This window comes from Amblyomma americanum, chromosome 3, assembly GCF_052857255.1.
Source record: "Amblyomma americanum isolate KBUSLIRL-KWMA chromosome 3, ASM5285725v1, whole genome shotgun sequence".
NCBI lineage: Eukaryota > Metazoa > Arthropoda > Arachnida > Ixodida > Ixodidae > Amblyomma > Amblyomma americanum.
Window position 1 is genome coordinate 209,027,176 of NC_135499.1, and position 25,198 is coordinate 209,052,373.

Here is a 25,198-nt window from a genome sequence, read left to right on the forward strand (position 1 = left end):
GCAGAATGTATGTTATGGTCCGAGCCAAGCCTAGCAGAGTTGTCACCCGAGTTTGGCCCGGTACAGGCACTGGTGCAAGCAATATGAAAGGGAACAAGCGAGTGCATGTCGCACCGCATAAATGGTGTACCCCTAGCTGTTCTGAAAATCTGGAGGCACATCAGTGCAAGTTTTTTGCAGTGTGTTTCAAATTTAAGAGAGCATCAGGGCAGTGAAAGCCGTTGTGGTGATTCAGCACGTACCACTATCCTGTTTCCCAATCCAGAGGTCACACACGCATGACAGTCCGTGCCTCCAACAGTTGGTGCAAAGCGACATATGATGCTCACATGCTACCTTTCATACCGCTCACATCTGTGCAATTCTTCTTTTGCCTATGGTGGCAATGGAATAAAGGTCAACTAGCCATGCAGAAGATAGTGACAGAATTGTAGTTGCACTACCTGGTTACTTAATGAGACACAAGTGTTTATAGCTGTTGAATATGCACCTCAAGTGGGTATAAAGTCAAGGCGGGGCATAAAACAAGTACCTTTTCTTTTGGAACAAGCATAAAAAATCACAGCTTGACCACAATGAGCATGCAAATGAGGCTGTTGTCTCCTGTTATAGCACAAAACTCAGGCGGCACCTTCTCTCACCACAACATGAATTGATGTGGAAAAACTCTTCTCTGTGGCCTCGCATATTATCAGTGCAAGGAGCTCCATGAAGACATCAACTGTGGAGACGAAAGTTGAAGAAGACTGTTTTTGGAATAAGTCATGGCATTCTAGACTGGTACCCCAATGTGCAGGCACGCGTCATCTAACGTCATCATGTCATCGTAGCTTTGAACGTCCCTGTCTCTTGTGAGAACGTTATATTTGGCGCTGCCAATGAAGAATTATGTTGGTAAACCTAAATGCTGTGAAAACTCAACGCCAATTGAAAGTCGAGATCTACTTTGTAATTCATGTTGTGGTGAGAGAAGATGCCGCCTGCGATGCCACCTGAGTAATGTGGTACTAGATCGAAAGGAACAAGCCTGCTCAACACTTTAAAACTTCTTTATCCCAGTCTTTCGCACTGTTGCAGTATGAATTCTAATCAACTTGACCAGCTTTCTGTCTTCCAGAAGCAGCCTTACTTGTTAGTGTATTAATGATAGGTTGTGAGAAAACAATTCATCTTCACCTGCCATTTCACTGACAAAAGTTTGGTTGCAAAGCATGATTGTGCAAAACATGTATATATCAAGAAAAAGCAAAAATGACGCAGCACGGAAACTGACAATGCTACTGCTACTATATCAGAAAATTCAGTACTGGGGGCGTCAGCTGTGCTAACCTGATTCTGTACAAAACTGAAAAAGACTTTCTCAAATGGTTCGGAAGAATGTGATACATGGTAGTTCCTCCCATAACCACAGCTGAAAGTAGCCCTTGCCCTGTTCTCTTGCATTGCTTCATCCTGTTGGGGTAAGCCTTATTCGAAGTGAATTACCCCTTGTATTGCAAGTACTGTTCCTTGACATCTCTAGGGGGATGAAACAAAGTTCGGGAACATGTAAGAAGCTTCACGAAGTCAAAAGAGCTTAGCAGAAGCAAAAGAAGGAACAGAGGGCTGTGGTTACAATGAATTACACAATCATTCTTGAAAATTATATTTTGTTTGTGAAAACATTGCGACAGATACATAATGCCATATGTTGATGTTTGTTTACTGAGTGGAGCTTCTGGAAATTTTAGTTTGAACGGTGGAAATTTGTTCCTCTAAAAGAGGCACGTAATCTGCTTTGAATTTTTGCACTGCACCATGACAGCTATAACACTAAACTTAATTAACCGAGGTTCCTTTACCATCTTAAAATTTGTTACAGCCACATTTTTTATTTTAGCATTCATTAAAGTTGTTTCTGTCTACCTTATAGGCTCAAATTATAATCAGGGGTTGGACTTTGTTTATCTTTTCTGAAACTGAGCTGGCTTTTTTTAAATGTTCTTCAGGATGAAACTCAATTTCTTTCAGTGAATATTATTTCTATGCATGACTTTTCATTTCTTTTTCGGTGGAATATATGATATCTCCGTGCGGTTAAAAGTGACATACTGTTTAGCTTGGACTTTTTTCTTTAGTATGAGCAGCTTATGCAGCAGTAATTAACTCACAAATTCCCATACTAAGCCCTATCCTTGCTGAAGACATAACAAAAAGTAAGTGTCGAAATTAAATGACTAGGCTGTGAAAAAAAAAAAAAAAGTGGGTGGAAGTTTAGTTTTAAAAACTTGGTTGTCATGTTCTGGTTGCACACTGCACTGAACAAGAGGATCATGTATCATGTGGTCGTAGTGCTGACGGCAGCGATGAAATTGCCACTTCACCATTGCGGAAGCCAGAACATGACACTTTTGTGGCATTTATGGATGTCTTTGCGTTGACGGTTGCTTGTTACGGTTCCAAAAGTTGTCAGTGTAACCTGCGATTCACCAGTGGTGTAGGCGAGGTCTCCCTCTTCAGACCTCCACCCATATCCTGTCCTTAGATAGAGTGATGAAACCTAATTAACCCAGTAACGGCCCTAAGCCGGTGTTAAGTCAAAACAGACGAAGCTATGCTGGCCGATAACACTTGACTAGACCATGGAGCCTCCTGACCTGCAACAACATGTCTGACGATCACTGCCTCAAAACTCACACCTACAGTACTAAATTCCAAAGATGCCACTGTCTTACCTTGTTCCTGGCTGCAGCATTTTAATTTTCTCCTGTGACCTACTCGTACTGTAACTGGTACTGAATAGTGGCTAGTTGTGACATGCACATCAGGAATACTGACTTTTTTCGGTTAAAACCAATTTCAAACAATGAATTCGGTGAACTGTTATTGCTGTTTTATGGTTTAAACAGAAATGTGTTGGCCTCTAACCATAGTAATAGCAGTAAGCTATTGAACTTAAGCATGCTATAGTGGAAGGTTCCAGATTAGTTTCAGCCACCTGGTATTATTTTATGTTGCACTGAAATTTCGGTGCACCAGTGTTATTGAATTTCACTTCTACTGACCAAACAAACAACCACAGATATACACGTGCAATAAATACAGAACTGAGCAAAAACAATGCCAAGCACTTTCAGCGGTGTGAGTTGGAAATGAAGTAAATACAAGTGTTTCCTTCCCAAGAATGGTGTTTAATAAAAACAGTTAAAGTACTCGGTAAATGTGAAGCAAAGCAACTATAGTGGGAGCCCTTTGTGAGCAGAATAAAGACAACTCTGCACTCGCCCCATCATGGTAGTACTAAGGCGGCACAATTTCAATAATGCTACTAGGCTCTTTGCCTGTTTAGAAATGAAAAAGATTTTTGCTTCACGTGCTCGTTGCAATTATGGAATACCACGGTTCATAAAAACAGTTAAAGTACTCGGTAAATGTGAAGCAAAGCAACTATAGTGGGAGCCCTTTGTGAGCAGAATAAAGACAACTCTGCACTCGCCCCATCATGGTAGTACTAAGGCAGCACAATTTAAATTATGCTACTAGGCTCTTTGCCTGTTTAGTAATGAAAAAAATTTTTGCTTCAGGTGCTCGTTGCAATTAAGGAATACCACGGTTCATAAAAACAGTTAAAGTACTCGGTAAATGTGAAGCAAAGCAACTATAGTGGGAGCCCTTTGTGAGCAGAATAAAGACAACTCTGCACTTGCCCCATCATGGTAGTACTAAGGCGGCACAATTTCAATAATGCTACTAGGCTCTTTGCCTGTTTAGTAATGAAAAAAATTTTTGCTTCAGGTGCTCGTTGCAATTAAGGAATACCACGGTTCATAAAAACAGTTAAAGTACTCGGTAAATGTGAAGCAAAGCAACTACAGTGGGAGCCCTTTGTGAGCAGAATAAAGACAACTCTGCACTCGCCCCATCATGGTAGTACTAAGGCAGCACAATTTAAATTATGCTACTAGGCTCTTTGCCTGTTTAGTAATGAAAAAGATTTTTGCTTCAGGTGCTCGTTGCAATTAAGGAATACCACGGTTCATAAAAACAGTTAAAGTACTCGGTAAATGTGAAGCAAAGCAACTACAGTGGGAGCCCTTTGTGAGCAGAATAAAGACAACTCTGCACTCGCCCCATCATGGTAGTACTAAGGCAGCACAATTTAAATTATGCTACTAGGCTCTTTGCCTGTTTAGTAATGAAAAAAATTTTTGCTTCAGGTGCTCGTTGCAATTAAGGAATACCACGGTTCATAAAAACAGTTAAAGTACTCGGTAAATGTGAAGCAAAGCAACTACAGTGGGAGCCCTTTGTGAGCAGAATAAAGACAACTCTGCACTTGCCCCATCATGGTAGTACTAAGGCAGCACAATTTAAATTATGCTACTAGGCTCTTTGCCTGTTTAGTAATGAAAAAGATTTTTGCTTCAGGTGCTCGTTGCAATTAAGGAATACCACGGTTCATAAAAACAGTTAAAGTACTCGGTAAATGTGAAGCAAAGCAACTACAGTGGGAGCCCTTTGTGAGCAGAATAAAGACAACTCTGCACTCGCCCCATCATGGTAGTACTAAGGCAGCACAATTTAAATTATGCTACTAGGCTCTTTGCCTGTTTAGTAATGAAAAAAATTTTTGCTTCAGGTGCTCGTTGCAATTAAGGAATACCACGGTTCATAAAAACAGTTAAAGTACTCGGTAAATGTGAAGCAAAGCAACTACAGTGGGAGCCCTTTGTGAGCAGAATAAAGACAACTCTGCACTTGCCCCATCATGGTAGTACTAAGGCGGCACAATTTAAATTATGCTGCTAGGCTCTTTGCCTGTTTAGTAATGAAAAAGATTTTTGCTTCAGGTGCTCGTTGCAATTAAGGAATACCACGGTTCATAAAAACAGTTAAAGTACTCGGTAAATGTGAAGCAAAGCAACTACAGTGGGAGCCCTTTGTGAGCAGAATAAAGACAACTCTGCACTCGCCCCATCATGGTAGTACTAAGGCAGCACAATTTAAATTATGCTACTAGGCTCTTTGCCTGTTTAGTAATGAAAAAAATTTTTGCTTCAGGTGCTCGTTGCAATTATGGAATACCACGGTTCATAAAAACAGTTAAAGTACTCGGTAAATGTGAAGCAAAGCAACTACAGTGGGAGCCCTTTGTGAGCAGAATAAAGACAACTCTGCACTCGCCCCATCATGGTAGTACTAAGGCAGCACAATTTAAATTATGCTACTAGGCTCTTTGCCTGTTTAGTAATGAAAAAAATTTTTGCTTCAGGTGCTCGTTGCAATTAAGGAATACCACGGTTCATAAAAACAGTTAAAGTACTCGGTAAATGTGAAGCAAAGCAACTACAGTGGGAGCCCTTTGTGAGCAGAATAAAGACAACTCTGCACTCGCCCCATCATGGTAGTACTAAGGCAGCACAATTTAAATTATGCTACTAGGCTCTTTGCCTGTTTAGTAATGAAAAAAATTTTTGCTTCAGGTGCTCGTTGCAATTAAGGAATACCACGGTTCATAAAAACAGTTAAAGTACTCGGTAAATGTGAAGCAAAGCAACTATAGTGGGAGCCCTTTGTGAGCAGAATAAAGACAACTCTGCACTTGCCCCATCATGGTAGTACTAAGGCGGCACAATTTAAATTATGCTGCTAGGCTCTTTGCCTGTTTAGTAATGAAAAAGATTTTTGCTTCAGGTGCTCGTTGCAATTAAGGAATACCACGGTTCATAAAAACAGTTAAAGTACTCGGTAAATGTGAAGCAAAGCAACTATAGTGGGAGCCCTTTGTGAGCAGAATAAAGACAACTCTGCACTTGCCCCATCATGGTAGTACTAAGGCGGCACAATTTAAATTATGCTGCTAGGCTCTTTGCCTGTTTAGTAATGAAAAAGATTTTTGCTTCAGGTGCTCGTTGCAATTAAGGAATACCACGGTTCATAAAAACAGTTAAAGTACTCGGTAAATGTGAAGCAAAGCAACTACAGTGGGAGCCCTTTGTGAGCAGAATAAAGACAACTCTGCACTTGCCCCATCATGGTAGTACTAAGGCGGCACAATTTAAATTATGCTGCTAGGCTCTTTGCCTGTTTAGTAATGAAAAAGATTTTTGCTTCAGGTGCTCGTTGCAATTAAGGAATACCACGGTTCATAAAAACAGTTAAAGTACTCGGTAAATGTGAAGCAAAGCAACTACAGTGGGAGCCCTTTGTGAGCAGAATAAAGACAACTCTGCACTTGCCCCATCATGGTAGTACTAAGGCGGCACAATTTAAATTATGCTGCTAGGCTCTTTGCCTGTTTAGTAATGAAAAAGATTTTTGCTTCAGGTGCTCGTTGCAATTAAGGAATACCACGGTTCATAAAAACAGTTAAAGTACTCGGTAAATGTGAAGCAAAGCAACTATAGTGGGAGCCCTTTGTGAGCAGAATAAAGACAACTCTGCACTTGCCCCATCATGGTAGTACTAAGGCGGCACAATTTAAATTATGCTACTAGGCTCTTTGCCTGTTTAGTAATGAAAAAAATTTTTGCTTCAGGTGCTCGTTGCAATTAAGGAATACCACGGTTCATAAAAACAGTTAAAGTACTCGGTAAATGTGAAGCAAAGCAACTACAGTGGGAGCCCTTTGTGAGCAGAATAAAGACAACTCTGCACTCGCCCCATCATGGTAGTACTAAGGCAGCACAATTTAAATTATGCTACTAGGCTCTTTGCCTGTTTAGTAATGAAAAAAATTTTTGCTTCAGGTGCTCGTTGCAATTAAGGAATACCACGGTTCATAAAAACAGTTAAAGTACTCGGTAAATGTGAAGCAAAGCAACTATAGTGGGAGCCCTTTGTGAGCAGAATAAAGACAACTCTGCACTTGCCCCATCATGGTAGTACTAAGGCGGCACAATTTAAATTATGCTGCTAGGCTCTTTGCCTGTTTAGTAATGAAAAAGATTTTTGCTTCAGGTGCTCGTTGCAATTAAGGAATACCACGGTTCATAAAAACAGTTAAAGTACTCGGTAAATGTGAAGCAAAGCAACTATAGTGGGAGCCCTTTGTGAGCAGAATAAAGACAACTCTGCACTTGCCCCATCATGGTAGTACTAAGGCGGCACAATTTAAATTATGCTGCTAGGCTCTTTGCCTGTTTAGTAATGAAAAAGATTTTTGCTTCAGGTGCTCGTTGCAATTAAGGAATACCACGGTTCATAAAAACAGTTAAAGTACTCGGTAAATGTGAAGCAAAGCAACTACAGTGGGAGCCCTTTGTGAGCAGAATAAAGACAACTCTGCACTTGCCCCATCATGGTAGTACTAAGGCGGCACAATTTAAATTATGCTGCTAGGCTCTTTGCCTGTTTAGTAATGAAAAAGATTTTTGCTTCAGGTGCTCGTTGCAATTAAGGAATACCACGGTTCATAAAAACAGTTAAAGTACTCGGTAAATGTGAAGCAAAGCAACTACAGTGGGAGCCCTTTGTGAGCAGAATAAAGACAACTCTGCACTTGCCCCATCATGGTAGTACTAAGGCGGCACAATTTAAATTATGCTGCTAGGCTCTTTGCCTGTTTAGTAATGAAAAAGATTTTTGCTTCAGGTGCTCGTTGCAATTAAGGAATACCACGGTTCATAAAAACAGTTAAAGTACTCGGTAAATGTGAAGCAAAGCAACTATAGTGGGAGCCCTTTGTGAGCAGAATAAAGACAACTCTGCACTTGCCCCATCATGGTAGTACTAAGGCGGCACAATTTAAATTATGCTGCTAGGCTCTTTGCCTGTTTAGTAATGAAAAAGATTTTTGCTTCAGGTGCTCGTTGCAATTAAGGAATACCACGGTTCATAAAAACAGTTAAAGTACTCGGTAAATGTGAAGCAAAGCAACTACAGTGGGAGCCCTTTGTGAGCAGAATAAAGACAACTCTGCACTTGCCCCATCATGGTAGTACTAAGGCGGCACAATTTCAATAATGCTACTAGGCTCTTTGCCTGTTTAGTAATGAAAGAGATTTTTGCTTCAGGTGCTCGTTGCAATTATGGAATACCGCAGTTCATAAACATAAAAAAATGGGATTTTCCACCTGCTGCAGTAGTGAGCACAAGCTCAGATTGGCCGGAAGTGAGGTTGTTTACGCAAACCTGGACTATAGGAACTTTACCTGTTGCGTTTTGTACTCACTGCAAATGTTCTTCTGCAAGGTTTTACATATGAGCATGTTCATGTACCTGTTGCCACGCATTTCCCCTCTTTTGCATCTTCATCGTCGCAATATTCGCAATCTGCATCAAATATACCACTGCTATGTGTGGTTGTCCTTGTAGGTTACTGAAAAATCCAGTGCTGGCAACCTAAAGCCATCAACCACTAGTGACCAGAGACGAAACACAGAAGACAGGACGAAGAAGAAAAAAGAAAAGAACACTGTTAAGCAAATCAGGAACTTAGCGCTACAGACCTGGTCTGTCACAGCTCTTGGTGGTGACTGCATTAAAATAGTTGCAAGCCGTTTTTCCAAGCGTAGACAGAACCTATGTCCATAACAAATAAATATAACTGAGCCATGCCAATGAGATTGAGAAGATCAAAATGCATGGCAGTTATGCCCATTTCCTCCTGATGGCATCTCAAACCACCAAAACCACATTTATGCTTACTGCACTGCAAGCAGGTGTTGTCATGCATGGTATCCCAAAACCAATGGGATCCCATTTCCTTGCACAGCCTCAGGGCAAGCAGACAAAAGGTATTCAGCAACTGCAGTGACCTAAGCCTTCCCAAGCAATGTGAAACTAAGTAACAGTCATGCCTCAGCGAGCTCTGAGCAGCACCACTCCCCTGACGAGTGAAGTGAGATTGGCAGATAATGCAAGCAGCCTTGCCACCAGCCAGGCCCAGCTCACCTGCGTGGCCTCAGCAGGTAGTATTTGTGAGGGATGTGTCTGCCTGGTCGTTCCACTGGTATGGCCGCCAGGGGCAACTCCACCAGACCCAGGAAGTCATCGCGAGTCTGTGGCATTGCGCGCACACCAGACACTGTGACAGCAGCAGGCACACTGTTCGATCGCATTCCTCGCCATAAAGACTGTGGAGGATCCAAAACGCACAGAATGCATTGACAAGGCATCGGCCATCAGAGCGCGGAAGGGGAGAAAGAGGCCACACGGCCAAGCCCACCTACAGCGCACATAAAGACCACAGTGTGCACTCATCGCTTTCACGGTAATGGAGAGCAATGGACGAGGGTAGCTCACCAGCCTGTTTTCATCAAAGACTTCCATGACTATCTTGTGTTCTTGAGGATCAACCTGGAACAAGAGTGCAAACGACAAAGTAAAATCAGAACGTCACACAAGCTTCCACAGACAAAAGGCGGCAAGTTTACCTTGATCACAAACTCCTCGTCCCATTTTGGGTGCAGCGTCTAAAAGATGCACAGAACAAAAGGGTGTCACGCACTGTCAACAGCACTTTGGCACAAATGTGAAACATGCATCAGGCATGTGTGGCAATATAGGTAATAGAAAATTATGTTCTTCAACACACAAAAACATCACAATGATGACTGAGTACTCCCATATGAAAAAAAGCATTTTGGTTACAAACCTGCCAAGAGTAATACACAAAAAGTGTGACTAACAATACATGTTGCAACACAAGGCTTCCCACAGATGCAGTATTTCACTGACCCCGTTAATTGTACATAGTTTGCGTAAGCACCTGTTTTATTTATGTACTTTTATGTTCTGAAACCCAATTTACAGAACACATAGGACACAAACCTAAGAGTGCTAAAGTACAGTGCAGCAGTTGCTGAATGCTACAGCATGGAAATTTTAAGTATCAATAGCAGTACAGTGCCATCAGTGCTGTTCAAAGAAAAAAATTTGTGCCGAGGATGAACCTGTCATTCGCTCTTTTTACTGCCATTGGTGGATGCCGGAGAAAATCAGCCACGCTACCTTGACACAGTGAGCGCTACTTTCTTTAGTTAGAAGTGCCAAAATGCACCAAAACCATGTTCAAATATTCATCATTTGTGATGTTTATTATAGCAACAAAAGTTTAAAAAATATCTTTATCAGCAATGCACTGTCGCAACCTTCACATCGTTATTATTTATATAAACAAGTATGTTTTTTTTTGTAACAATCTTGCAACACATAAAACTGATAAAACAGAGTCAGAAAGAATCTTCAAGGGACATGGATGTCAGTGATGGCATTTTCTTTTTTTCCTTTATTCTAGCAGTGATTGAACTTCAACATGAAATTCTCTAACAGAACCTTCTTGTTTCACACCTGTTTGATCAACAGCCACAGACATTGAGCTCAGCTGCTGTTTTGAGTTGAATAATGCAATCAGAAACTGCTTTTGCATCATTAAAATGCAATGGTCAAGACAGTCTGAGAAAGAGGGAACTGGGCCTGTCTAAACTTTGGTCATGCACAAGGTTGCATTCGATATTTCGTTCAGATGTTACAGTCAAAATGCAGATGGAATTTTTTTTACTCCGTGGTGCTTTAGGAGTTAAGCAAAAATGAACTAGTTTGAGGGTATTTTCAAAGAACAAGCAGTTCACAACCTCAGTGCCAACTTGCACTTCCTTTGTCAACATATCAAGTCCGATAATGAACAAAGCACAAATGCTGCATGAAAAATCGGTCAAAGGTGTCACTGGTCTAAATAGATATTGTACGGGATGTTTATTCTTCTGAAGCCGCACATGGGCTGCGAGAGATGCCCTAGTAGAGAGCTATGGATTAATTTAGACCACCTGGAGCTCTTCTAATGTGCACTGAAATCCTACAGTACACAGAAATTTTTGCATTTTTGCTTCCAGTGAAATGCGGCTACCACGGCCAGAATTCAATCACGCATCCTTGGGCTTAGCAACTGAGCACCGCAGCCGCTAAGCCAGCACAGTGGGTTGGTCTAAATACCTTTGTAACCCAATTTCACTTGTATGTGTATCTCTAGTGGGTCTTGCTGTTAGAGTTGAGTCCTTAGGCAAAAGGAGCAGAAGCTAAGGGGGCAAACTATTTTCACATTCAAAAGGCCTCAATGGGGCACCTACGGACACTAAAATTTCAGCTCTCGTTTCTTGAGCTTCAAATGAATGAGATGCCACTGCTAATAACAATACAAAATCTTGAATTCCTCAACACACTGCAGCTTTTATTAAATTTATTTATTTACTTCCAGGGTTTGCTAACACAGACTGGTTGCAGCTGTGACTCCCCGAAGAAGATTCCCCGACATGATGTCACAAGCCAGCGGTGACATGTCTGGTGCTGATCATGCAGCTTTACAGAATGGAGACATTTGACTATGTAAATTTACTCTGAATGCCCTTCCAAATAGCATGCTCATCATGAAAATTAATTGTATGCACCTCAAGAAACTTCTGCACCTGCCCTGCGACGTCATGCTGTTGTCAACCACACTATAGTGTATTGTTTAGGAAAGCTAATCACACTTAGAATTATCTTACTGCACACCATTAAACTTTTTCGCGATTCACGATAGTGAGTGTAATTAAAACAATACTTTTGCACCTGACTCTTTAAAACACAGTTCTTTTACCTGTGTTAACTTTGGTTAGCACAATTAGAGAACTAAATACCATGGTGAACCTCAGTGAGACTGGTATGATGCTTATATGCTTCACAAAAATGTTAGAAGACAGTGTAGTTACATAGAAGTTGATTACAAAGCATTTTTTTTTTTCAAACTGCACCATTTAAGACACTGTAGGGGAAATGATGATACAGTTTACCTCACCGCACATGATATAAAGGTGAAGGATGATCTCTTAGTTAAAACATACCTGGAGTTGACTAAAATTTTTGTGCTTTATTGAAGCACACAGTTCACTTAGTAATGATTTGTACAAGCAGTCTAGTTGTCGGATTTGTTTGACTGAAACAGTCCTGTTTACCCATTTCCAGAATAACAATATCTTTGTTACAGCAAAGGTAGTCTTATAAAGATTGATCATAAAAGCGATAGATATACATTATGAATTTTCGTAATTTAAGAAAAACACCTGAAATCAATGCAAAGTTTCATATCAAAAGTTTGATTTTGTATGTCACTAAAATGCGACTTTTCAAATACTATGAAATATATTCCCTACTTTAATCTACCCTCACCCACTGGCTAACAAATGACAGCATCTGTGTGTACAATGCCATTTATTAGAATAGTCAAGATTGACAGCAAGGATGATTTTTATTAAAATGCCTTTAGCCCAGGCTTCCTTTGTACAGCTGCAAATGAAGTACAGTTCACTGCAATTTTCTATGCTGCAGAGTCCCAAAGATAAACTCACTTTCTTTTTAGTTTTCGTGTACAATGAATCCAAAACTGTATAACTGTCACCCCTAGCCTTGACGAGGTCGATCCGCACATAAGGGTCACTGAAAAAAAAAAGTAAGCTGTCAGCAGTATTAACATAGCATGTATCCTTGCATTACTTTCAGAATAGCTATAAAAAATATGTACATACTACACTTAAACCACTACTAGAACCTCGCTCACACTGTTTTGCAAGCACAAACGAATGCCTCTGGGAATAGTTCAGCCTTTCTGTGTTCAGAATGCATGTCTGAAATGTAAGCACTCACCTATTCTTAGTGGAATGCAAAATCAGGATTGCATATGCTAATTCAAAGTACAGTAGACTTGAATATCAGCCCTTGGCCAACAGTGCAAATTTCACGGGTGTTGAAGTCTTTGGTGCCATTAAAGGGACACTGAGGCCAAATTGAATTCCGCCTGTATCAATAAGATTACTGCATTTTAATGATAAAAGCACTACTTGCACTGAAATTTCGATAAGTTGGAAAATGCCAAAAAAATAAAATGAATGTGTCATCATCACTGCCTGATTTTACAAGCAAACTGCAGTGCACCGGCACAGTTTTTTGGGAAAAGATCTCAACAGCTAGGCTGCACTGCCATTCACTTCAAAAGAGTGATCATGGAGTCCTTCCTAATGTAGATGTCACGAAAGAGAGAGGTGTAGATGCCGGCGAGTTCGAATCAAGTGACGGGAAAATTTTGAAATGCAATTTATCAACAGATGCATTATTTGCTGTCAGACAAACATCAACATAGTCAAAAGGAGCCACAGAATTGATTTTTACTAAGAATAACTTTGATGGAGCTGTACTCAGTACCTTTAAACACTGCTAAGGTGCTGTAAAACACCTGTTGCACTATTTTAGATCTGATTATGATGTAGCTAACATTTGGCTTAGAACGAACAATAAAATATAATTAAACAGCTTAGATCCATGACAGTAAGCACCGAAAAGAACTGCAGTGCAAAGCAGCGAGTTCTGCACAGAACATAATAAATAGGAAAAATTTGTTTATTGAATGCACAGGAAATGTCCTTACATCTAAACTATGTTATGGTCAGGACCTAAAGGTGCCAAAGAGAGCAAAATTAAATAACTTGATTCGCTGGAGCTCCTTTCTGAAGTATCAACTCTTACAAGATTTGTACACCCTGAGATATTAAAGTGCGACAAAGATGATTCGGTTAAATAAAACAAGACCCTTGCCTGGCTCCAAAGATGTCCTTTTTGGCCAGGCTGTGGCCTGCCACAATCCGCAGCCGTAAGAGTTTTGTGGGGCTGCCCTGACTCGTGCCCTCCTGCAAGACAACAGCAGCCAGGCAGTTGGCCAGGCCCTCCTCACACACGTTTACGATATAACGCGCGGTTCAACCACACATACTTTAGTTGTGCTAGAAATGCCTACTAAAAGCAGTCGCCGGATGCCGCTGCAATCCACGAGATATGCACATGGACGACATAATTTTAAAATTGTACGATATTCGATTCTGAGACCGCAATTTTTCTTTTTTCTTTTAGGTGGGGGCTGGGACCAGGGAAAGAGTGAAGATAGCGAGAGCAAACAGTGGTGACCTTGTCTTCATACCGCCTGCGCACTAGCTCGTAAAACGCCTGGTGTTGTGAGGTTATTTAACCGGATGCGACAGACTTAACTATTGGTATATCATCGATCGTAACGGCTCAGCAAGTGCTATCGCTGTACCTAGCCACCATTCTGTGAACGAAGAACTCGAGACTGCGAGGCCCGAATAATATGCACGCGAAGCGCCGCTCTCGAAAGTTCCTTTTTTTCCAAGCCGCAGAGTCACTTTGTGCCGTTTTCTCTCGTACACGCATTTCTTAACTCCATACTTTGTTTACAAATCATACGCACATATTTCTGGCTCCTCTAGACAGGACCAATCACGCCAATAAACACCCGCGGCAAAGTCAACGCCCGTCATCGGCGACGTGATCAGCTGAGAGGATACGCGGGTATTGAACCGGGTTTCCAACAAACAGTACACGTTTCACCAACCAATAAGAGAGATAACGGCGTATTTCTGCGAAATTATGTGCCACATCACCGCTCCCAAGAGTTCTGATGGAAAGATTAAAGCCTTTAGGAGGTTGCTGTGAAGTTGTTGACAAACGAAGTCTCATGGTGATGCGCCAAATGTGCTCGGAAATGTCCTTGCTATATGCACCCCACCCCGGTCACCACCGCGTGAACATTCAGAGCCCTCACGGTGCGGTTCAAGGCTGTTCAAAGCTGGCACTAGGACATTAAGAACAAAATAAAGATCTGTCAAAATTTCACTAACCTCGGCTGATGTGTTCTCCGCAGACTGGCCACCGTCCGCCATGCCATACGCAATGCTTGATGCGCTCCGTGCTGTGTCCTATTTTTCGGTTCTCCTTTGGCGCGCAGCAACTTTCTGATGAGTGGAGTTCTTTCTTCAAGCTGTATCCACTTCACAAAAAACACATGACGCTCGAAACTTGGTTAAAACCGCAGACCACTCCAGGTTACTGATATTTCCGCGTACTACACAGCACGGACGGAGGACGATCACCATGACGTATTCCCCCAGATGCGTATACAACAGGACACGCCTCTCCTCAGGGACAGGCTTTTCATGTGCAATTTGCAACTGCAGAATATTCACAGAAGAATTTGGAAAGCACTGGATGCCTTCTAGACGAAACATATAGTCTTAACCCAGGCCTCGCAAAATGTCGCGCGAGCACACTGAATTTTCGATTTCCCGATCTTCATGAAGTGGAAACCAAAACCAGAAAAACCTTTCCGGTACAAACAGTTGCAGCTACTTCGAGTAACATAAGAGGTTCGTGACAAATAAATGAATCTTCCTGCCTTATATTGTTTTAAGAAAACAAAACTAAAGAGGAATCGCCAATGCTGCTTTTACAGCCACAAGTTATTAAAAGTCAAATGGGCTCGTGCTGTAAGCGACAAAGGATCGTCAATCGCATCGCCTCCACAGCCGCCAATCGCCGCATTCATCATGGCTGCAGGAACGCTGAGCCCATTTGTTTATTGGGCACAAAATGACTCTAAACTTTTCCTGCGGGTTGATCTGCGTAATGTAAAAGTGAGTCCCGACAATGCATGCCGATCGGGATCTTTTGTTTCTTATCATTTTACTGGTTTAGCACGAAGTAACAATGTTCGACCGCTAACGTTGTGGAGTAGGCCGGCGTTTGTTTTTCGGTGCGCAGATAAGTCTGAAAAAACGAATTTCGATCCATCGCACTCGTGTTATTTCGCATAATTCGCTCATTTCTGTGGCGCCGTTATTGAGTTCTACTGTTTGTTATCATTCGCTCTTGAAGGTTCCTGATATTGAGGCTACCAGCCACAAGTTATCGTTCTCGGCTTACGGCGCTGGAGCCAGGGGTGAAGAAAAGTACACTTTCCTTCTGGATTTTTACAGCTCCGTGAATCCAGATGTAAGTACATAGAATATTTTTCTTCGCACATTTACTCTACAGAGCTGGCGGTGATGTGGGCGCATGGTGAATGTTCTGGAACGTTAGTGCTGTGCGCCATTGATGTCGCCGCATCGATCGCTCGGTCTACGTTGGTCTGCAGCGAATTCACTTTGTTTATTTTGTTCGACATAACAGCGCTCAGTAAAGAAGTTCGGATCGCTTTTAAATAATTATGCGGGCGCATCCTCGTTTCCTTCTTCTACAATTACAGCGCACGAGGGCACCACAAAATTAGGTTCTACGACTCTTGCTCTTCGAACTTTTCAATGGACTTTTTAATATCATCAGTGTATGAGGACGTTTGGCGTGTGTTGGGAACACAACTGTGGTTATTACTGCGGACAGCGCAGATGATGTACTACATTTTAACTTATAGTATAGTAACAGTGGTCTCCATCGAACACATGGTGTATGGGGAAAGAAGTGTTCAGATCGTGAACTGCTGCATTGAGTCGTGAGGCCGTTGAATGCGTATTGACAATATTTCGCCATTACAAAAGCGTACATAATAACGCACATTTTCACCAGGCTGTACTTTGTATAATTAAAGCTTTGGTGTATGCGGTCAGTCACTGTTTTTTCATTAGGTGGTTCCTGTTCATTTACAGGCGCTCTACTTTAACATCACACACAGCTAGTGCTTCGTTTAGGTGATTAGACTTGGTTGTTCTGCATTAATATCTGACATTGACCATTATATCAACTGGAATGCTGTTTATTGACCTTTTCTTGTGTTGCGATATGTTTCTCCTAGCGGCCATATAGTTGTTTGCTTTGTTTTTGCATTGCAGTGTATGTTTGCCAGAAGTCCAGCAGTGCTTCAGTAGCATTTCTGTTTAATCTGTTTATAAACGTAACAATGAACTGGTCAGTAAAAAGAAGCCTACTTTGTGGCTAAGTATTGTGATCCATGTCCTATTATTTCAGTGGAGGAGAAATGCAAAAATATCATTGTGTTACTTCGGTGCGTTTTAAGGAATCTCAAAATATCGGAATTAACCCAGAGCCCTTTAATGCAACATGCCTCTAAGGCCACATTGTTTCTTTGGCACTTTATATATTGTCATAACTAGAGTCACTAAATAAAGACTTTATTTAGTGACTCTAGTCATAACTATTTGCTGATAATAAGTTTCTCAGCTTTTGAGCTTGTGGCCTCATGGAATTCAGAATTTTTACATTTTTCTCAAGTGCAGTCAGTGTAGATAATCGCAGTAGAATAACTTCATTAACATAACCAGGCGTGTTCTCATATGAGTATCAATGTCTATGTTACTTCTTGGAAAAACAATAATTCTTTGATGACTGCGTGAACTTCTTCTGCAGGGGTGTGAGTACCGAGTTAATGACAGGCAAGTGGATATCCAGATTTCAAAGGAGAAAGCAGATTTCTGGCCTCAGCTGTTGTCGACGGATTCTCTGAAGCCAGCATGGCTTAAGGTTGACTTTGATAAAATGCAGACAGAGGATGATGACGATGACGTGTCAGAAGATGACAACCAGCTCCGGGACCTTTATGTAAGGCATGCCTTGATACTGCAGATTTATTGCCTTAAATGTTTTTCATTTTCAGTGTGTGCAGCACTATGAAACATTGTCTAGGTATTCAGTGAAATTGTTGAATATGTTGCATGTATGAATGGGCCAAATGACCTACTAATTGGTCACCAGTGTTGACCTCTTGGCTCAGGAACAAGTGCAGAATGTTCCCTACTTAATGACATACACCTTGTAGATACACCTCAGTCCCGTGTGATGACGTTTGCGCTGCTGTTATTACCTAATAGTCTTACTACTCTTGCTTGTGCGTTGTTCTTTTAACCCTTTGAAACCCCTGCATGCAAACCCCTGCCCTGTTTGCATGTAGGAGTCCCAGCGTTATTCCTCAAACTCTCGAACAAACCAACCATCATGGAGCAGAAAGCGACGAGGGCAGGAACGGAAAACTGAGGAGCTTCGCAAGGTGTACCTCTTTCTCTACAACCTCTTCCAGTTTGTTGGTTTTCTCTACATAGCCCTCGTCATGCTCATCCGCTACAGCCGCGATGGTGAATGTAAGTCACTTTCTTGTCTTGTGAATGAAAACTGCATAGAAGAAAGACGTATGTTTTCATTTTCACCTGCCCAATATGCAAAGGCATTTATTGTGTGGGCATTGTTGCTGGCTTTCTAAAAGGTGCCTTGTCTCTGGAATCCTGTCAGCCTTGCTTTCTTGCAGAGAACTGTAATAACATCTTAATGGCACTTGCGTATATTCACATGTTCTTAGCCTTGTCATGCATGCTGTTCTATTTTGTGTTCAACCTTGAGCACTAATGTTTTCCTTTTCTGTAACCACTTAGTTTATATGACTGCATGCTTTTGTCTTGTTTTCTTCAGTCGTGAATGAAGATTCACTGTGGAAAGAAGTATTTGGGAGCTTTCATGTCACCTTTATATATACTGCAGTTTAGCACTTTCTCTATAATCTAAACATGATAGTACATTTATTTGCTTTTATTTGTTTATTTTTACCCCAAGGGTGTACAGGCATTTCACTGGGTAGTGGGCACAAAGAAGGGTAAAGCAAGCTGTAAAAGCTGGTACATAAATGATTGCTGCTATGCATACAATGTTAACTAAGAAATAGACACTACATTCTTTAGTGCATACAAAACGTGTCAGTTTGTATACGACGCAAGCCAGAACTTTGGGGAAATTATTTATATCAGTAATAGATACAATTTCATTTCGTAGGTCATTTCATACTTTAGAAGTACGGGGAACAAAATGAGCTTAAGAAACAGTTTTGCATAAGGGGATGACAAACTTTTTGGGGATGATCAATGGGACGCGATATGTAATAGAGGCTATGTATGAAAGAAATTATTGTGTAAGATGGAATGAGATAGAACTGGTATAGTCTTTATAGCCGACTTGTATGTGTTAGCCGACAAACATTTCATCATGAAGCCAATGATGGAAGACTTGTGTTAGTTTTCATTTCCGTTATACTTGCTGCTCATTTACTGTTAGAAAAAAAATGAAACGAGCAGAGTTATTCTGAGTACGTTCAAGCGGAGTAATTAAGTTGCCATAGCCAAGTTCCCAGACTGCAGTTGAGCATTCTAGTTTGGGACGTGTTAAATTTTTATAAAGGACTGATTTCAAAGAAGATGATGTGCAAGAAAAATTACATTGAACGTAACCTAACTTTTTGTTAGCGTTGTTGATTGCATAATTTATTTGAAGCTTCCAAATTACGTTAGATGTAATGTAAATGCCTAGGTTTCTATGAGAATTGACACTTTAAAGTGATGTGTCTTTCACAAATATAGTATTGGTGGCATGCATTACCTTGCATTTGTTAAAGTTTAGCACCATTAGCCATTGGTTGCACCGATTAACTGTAGTGGTAAGGTCACGCTATAAAATGTTGACATCATTATCGTTCACTGTATCATTTCGCTGAAGGATACAGAGGTAATATGCTAGACTAATATATGAAAGCACATGCTTCTCATGTTGCACCGGAGGCATACTCATTAGCTTGTAATCTCACCATTTTTGTTTTTATAAATGCGCCTTTCAAGCATGCAGTTGATCAGAAATTTCCTCCTTTGTCTTTTCTGTTTGCACTAGCTGTTCTTGAGGAGTGCTTTAAATATACAGTAAAACCTCGCTGATACGTTCTCGGTTCATACAATTTCCCAGATCGTAGGCTCAAAATCCCATAATCCCAAAATCCAAGTGTCCCATAGAGTTACACTATATCTTTCCCGGTTAATACTTTCCCGGAAAACACGATTTCCTGGGTACTACGTTTAAAATTTCGACAAATTGTGGTCTTCAAATACGTTTATTGACTAACCACACATGTGCAAGCATACAAGTGGGCCAAAGGAGAGGGCACGCGACATTCTTTGCGGCAGTCACCTGCTTTGGGGCTCCTTTGCAGTGCCATGATGCAACGAGGCGAAGCACCATCATCATCGCAAGCAAGAACAAAAAAATAAGAACCGCGCTAGCATTCGGGATGGCCGTTTCTGTGGGGACGCGATATGAAGAGGAGAAACGCTGAGGTTTCTTCGCGATGCATAAGGGAAAGGAGGCGAAGCTTCTACGAACTGCAGCGATGCGGTATATACGAACGGGCTGGGTCTGGGAAACGGAACTTAAAAGAGCGGAAACACTGCGACAATCAGCTGCAGCGGCGGCTTTCCCACAGTACTTTCCTACAGCTTTCCCACAGTGCAAAGGGGCGAAGCATTCGAAAACGACAAGGAGAGATTTTGGTTACTTTTATCACTGCCGTCGACGGTTTGGATGCTTTACGAAGTTGCTTCCACGCTAAAGACAGCGCAAGCGCAGTCTGAATTCAGCGAGCACTGGAATATGATCTGTTCAGCTCTTTTGCCAAGAAATGCCAATCGACATTTCTATAAAGTGAAATTGTCAATAAATATCTTTTTACCTCATTCAACAGTTACATTTCTCAAACTCAGGCAGTATGGATCATACGTTTTCTCTGATATGTTTTTCCTCGCAATTAAAAAAAAATGGCTGCCATTTAGCTTTAGTTAAACCTGGAGTGACGCGACAGCTACATCTGGCCAAGGGGAACTCGTGCAGTCGAATTGCAAAGTTAGTCTTTCGCCGCTGTTGCGCTGGGCATTCCTTCTTCATCTTTGTCCCTGGACGTGGATTCACTCTCTCCCCCTCTCCACTCCCCACCCCCCGCCTCCACTTGACACGGTGCATGCGCACAGCTGTTGCAGCTTGGTTTCGCCGGCACGCCGCGCTGCAGCAGCTGCTCCGCACCACGTGTCCAACCAGCTCAAGGCCACGGCGCCGCCACGGAGCTCAAGGGGTGCCACGCTGAAGGCTCGAAGAGCTGGCGTAGGGTAGCTCTCGCTACAAAACTTATCAACGAGGTTTTACTGTATATGTCGGAAAGAGCAGCTAAGCTTTTCCACTTGTCGGTGCCGTTATTAACAGGGCAGAGAAGAAATTATATTCAAGTAACACAGCATGTTTGTAAGCTCGTTATACAAACTCTGCATGTTGCTAGTGCAATGTTTCCACATTTGTGTCCTCTCAGACTCAATGGCAGGCACCTGGGAAGCTGTGGGCAAGGCCATGCGTCTAGTCATCTGTCTACAGTGCCTTGAAATTCTGCACCCACTGCTTGGCTATACCAGGGGCAGCTTCATTCATCCATTGGTGCTGGTAAGTTATGCACTGTTACGTCCTAATACAAAACTGCTGCTGTCCTGGTGAAAGCAGCAGCAGTGCATGCTCTTATCTGTGGCAAAGTCTGAGTTCACCATTCACTGAGGCAGATGAGAGAAACTGCAGTTTCATCAGGTTGTGCATGCTGCTGTCTGCATCAGCAACGGTTCCTAACGAGCGTTTGGCATGCGATAGGTGTTGTTGCTAAAAATGTGATGTGATTTTTACTTGTGACATGCTGAGACAGCAGCCATTGTGTGCTCTTTTTGTGAGTGAGCATCAGTAGAGTGCCACTTCACGTATGCAGTCAAAGCATTTACAAGTCATGCAGTTCTGGTGCCAGGTGAATTGGTGCAACCACATTCTGTGAAAGAAGAGTGCTGTGATGCTGCTTGTGCAAAGAGAACAATGGTGTGCACCTTGCTGGCTTTAGTTTTGGTGTCATTGTCCTGTCCTTTGTCATTTCATTTGCTGCTTGGTCACGTGCTCTCTACTGACATATGTTGGTGCTTGTCTGTGGCATAACTTTAGCTTCCAGAATTTCTTGCTTTTTATGCTCTGTTTTAACTCTTTCAGGCATTTAGATGTGAAGCTGAAAGTGTGTTATTAAACTTGATTGCTGTGATGTGCAGTTTTGTGTTGCACTTCAAGATAAGTCATGAAGGTTTCCTAAATACGTTTGGATTTTCCTTGCGCGATCTTTCTAGGTGGGTGGCCGAATGTTCATGGTATTCACCATGATTGATGCAGAGCCAAGAATGCATGCCAAACCTGTGGTCTTCTATCTGTTTGCTGTGTACACATTGGTGGAATTGTGCAGGTCAGTGATGCTGGCTCGCTGCCTTTCTTTCTATCTCAAGCACTTCAGTTTTGCCTACGTAATTGCATAAATGAAGGTTGCTTCACCACTTGGGATTTATGTTTTTGCTGCTCACGGAAAGCAAGTCTTATTGCACCCTCACAGTGATCCGTAAGCACTGACTGGAATACGGCAGCCATTTGAAATTATATTTCAATATGTGCTGGGGGTGGTCACGTAAGTTTTTGTGCAACTAATGAGTGTCGAAGGAAGTTGTTCTGATGCCTTAGGTATTGTGTCAGACATGAGTGCTACTACAACAAGTGAATCATGTAGCCCTTTCTGCTTTTGTGATGGCAGTGCATTCGTGTGGTGTATGATGTGGTGTTGCACAGGTACCCCTACTACATGCTGCGCACCTACGACAAGAGCATTGGCTTCATCACCTGGCTCCGCTACACTGTGTGGATCCCCTTGTTTCCGCTCGGATTCCTGTGCGAAGGTGCAGTACCAACAGCACTGGCAGTGAGGTGCTGAATATTTGGAATTTGAATACTGTTGTACTTGTTCCAAGACATGACATACGTGAGCAATTTGGCATGTTTTTTGTTCAGATGTTGCAGTATTATTTTGTAGCTGATAATACCACTTCAGTGGGTGTTAGTGGTTTACACGAATGTCTTCGAAATCCAGAAAAGATTCTTATATTTGTGTGGCTGTTGTAAGTTTCATTAATGTGTAACACGTTTCATTTTTATGGTACAGAAGTTTCATGGTATTAGTCTGAATAGAAGTTTCATGGTATTAGTCTGAAATGCATTGTCGATGCTAACCTGCTTGGCGCTTGTGCTAGAGCTATTTGTGTTATTTTTATACCCAGGGGTGATCATTCTTCGGAACATTCCCTACTTTGAAGAGACTGGCCGTTTCAGTGTATCACTGCCAAATGCTCTCAACTTCTCCTTTTACCTCCCGACAATCATGCGGCTCTACCTGCTTCTGGGGATTTTTCCAAGTGAGTCAGTATTCAGTATCAGCTGGTCACACTGAAAGATCTGGTGCTTCCATTTAGTATTAAAATTTGCCTCAGTTCTGAGTTGTGACACATCTTGTCTTTGCTAACTTTCATCAGTCTATATGTTTATTACAGCTCGTGTGTTGCATATTTTTGACTAGATAATTTGCGTGTGTCAGAGCAGTAAACCTGACTACTCTGTGTATGTTAATGATCATGATGGTAGTATGTATGTGAGTAATCGGCATTCAACAAATAGAATCCAAGGAAATGATTTAGCTTCAGTGAACCAGCTTTTGAGCTTGCCATTGCATGGGTGCTTCTTCAGGCAACTATTGCTATAATTTTGTTCACGTACAGTTGCTATCAAGCATGTGTGAGGATATTGTGTGACAATATGTTCGGTTTTTATAGTTGCAATCATCATCGAAATCTACGATTTGTACAGAAATGTAACTTTCATGCTATTTGAATGCTTTGGGGACTGTGATCTCTTGCTAGAAGTAGGTAACCAGGTTGTAACATTGTTTTTAGTAAGAGCAACCGTTCAGTGACAACTGGTGTCATTCACTGAGCATACGTTTGAAGAGAAATGTGGGCCATAATGCAAAACTGTCTTTAAAACAAGACAGTGAGCCTTGAAATTCAGTTAACGTGCTGATTTTCTTCTCCAGATTTTTTCACTCAGAGCTTTCGTTTCTAAGAAGGCAACTGGCATAACATTTATTCTTGTTTCAAATGCGGCTGAGCAAGAACACATCAAACAAAGACTGATAGTTTCAAAATGATGGCGCTGCAATTGATCAGTTGAATGGAAGAAAAGGGCTTAGTGATCAAGCAGTATATAAAAAGCACCTCTTCAACAACATTATCGTGTTCTTTGAAGCTGTATGAAAAAAAAACATTTGAGAGCACTGCGTCGACCCGCACTGAAGAAATGCGAAAGCATATGCTGCTGCATTGAGGGGGGTCGCACCATTCAGCACATAAGCGAACGTGAGCACTCGTCGGCGGCAAAGGAACGACTGACGTAGCCCAGAAGTTGCCTCTTATATACCCTATGTAGCCACGTGACCGGTTTTGAGGATGTGACAGCTGTTGCTTTTTTCTTTGTCTTTCAGCTCTTGCATTCATGATGACTCACATGTACCGGCAGCGCAAACAGATCCTGGGTCCCAAGGACAAAGAAGACTGAGGACATGCCATGTTCTCGTCACTAGTCTCTGTTCATTCCATCAGTTGTTCCTTGCATTGTTTTTCTCATCTCCTTTCTTCATGGCAGCTACAGTTATTAAAGTGCATATTATGAACAGTTCCTGTCCATGGCCCAATCCTTTTTTAGTGTACCAGAGGCATTTGGGGCTTTAAACAAGCCTGTAAGATGTTTAGCACTTATGCTTGTAACTTTTATGACTTGCTAATTGGAGAGGAATGATGCCTACAGTTCAACGGCTGGAATCAGCCCCCAAAGTTTGAGCATCAGTCCAAGTGCCATTGCTTGTACAGCTTTAGACTTGGCTTCACCAGTGCAGTAATGCTGTCCTTAGCCCTTTGAGCTGCTTTATACACAGTTGCGTGTATTCCTTGTGAACTTGCAGCTTTTTCTGTGCTCTAGCTAGTACTAATTTCTTGGTTTCAGGCAAATTGAACATCCTTCACCTTGTAAATATTTTTTTTTTTTTTATGCCAACTAGCGAACGCGGCATAGAGTACTTCACAAGGGGGATAAGTAGCATATCTAATGCCATATTCTTGCTGACAGATCTTTTTACCAGTACTAATATTTTTTCGTTATTTCATGCTTCGTGTGTTTTTTGAAACAAAATTATTCAACAATCCTTCGGGTGTTGCTCTGGTAAATCCTGGTGTTAAAAAGACAGAACACTGAATTTTAAGCAACCACACTTTTTCGCTGCAACAGAGAGCTTGCTAAGGTGCTCGAGTCCGCACTGGTTTTGTTAAAAACAGTATAAACGATTTTTAGCAATAATTTGTCATTGGTGCGTGTGCCCATTTTTGTGTAGGCTGATGCTGGAAGCCATGATCAGCGAAAGTGTACCAATTACATGTTGGTAGAAATGATGTACCAAAAACTAATATAAATCTCACTCCTCAGATATTTATTAGACATTTCTGATATAGAGTAGCATCCATTTCAGTTTCCACACCAAAAGCTGTTGCAGCACATTGACGTGCACTTCGCTGAAGAAAGTCTTTGTAGTTGCTGTCTCAAGAAATGCAAAACATAGTGGCACCATCTATCGACTGGAGTAAAAGCACATCTTCGTCGCTTGGAAGGGTGTGTTGCTTTTTATTGAAGAGCACGCCAGAGAGAGCGT

General features: G+C 41.7%; 2 protein-coding genes across 5 annotated transcripts in view; one reads left to right on the forward strand and one right to left on the reverse strand.

Moving 5' to 3' along the window:
* The window catches only part of Nedd4 (E3 ubiquitin-protein ligase Nedd4), a 41,051-nt gene extending 25,979 nt beyond the window's left edge, over window positions 1-15,072 (reverse strand). For 2 of the 4 annotated variants that reach the window (XM_077659815.1, XM_077659814.1), the window contains exons 1-6: window positions 14,643-15,072; window positions 13,546-13,637; window positions 12,306-12,393; window positions 9,357-9,395; window positions 9,226-9,279; window positions 8,875-8,981 (exon numbers count right to left, since the gene is read on the reverse strand). In XM_077659815.1, coding sequence (XP_077515941.1) covers window positions 8,875-8,981; window positions 9,226-9,279; window positions 9,357-9,395; window positions 12,306-12,393; window positions 13,546-13,637; window positions 14,643-14,684 — 422 coding nt within the window. In that variant the 5' untranslated portion in view covers window positions 14,685-15,072. Of the gene's footprint in view, window positions 1-8,874; window positions 9,057-9,225; window positions 9,280-9,356; window positions 9,396-12,305; window positions 12,394-13,545; window positions 13,638-14,642 lie in introns of all 4 variants that reach the window. The other 2 variants (XM_077659813.1, XM_077659812.1) reach the window with 1 other exon arrangement.
* A 208-nt stretch (window positions 15,073-15,280) lies between these two features.
* Window positions 15,281-24,171, forward strand: Hacd2 (3-hydroxyacyl-CoA dehydratase 2). Its single transcript, XM_077659821.1, has 9 exons — window positions 15,281-15,434; window positions 15,676-15,792; window positions 17,161-17,352; window positions 17,702-17,888; window positions 20,915-21,042; window positions 21,753-21,865; window positions 22,240-22,346; window positions 22,725-22,859; window positions 23,981-24,171. The coding sequence occupies exons 1-9, from the start codon at window positions 15,348-15,350 to the stop codon at window positions 24,052-24,054; spliced, it is 1,140 nt and encodes a 379-aa protein (XP_077515947.1). The 5' UTR covers window positions 15,281-15,347; the 3' UTR covers window positions 24,055-24,171.
* The last annotated feature ends 1,027 nt before the right edge of the window (window positions 24,172-25,198 follow it).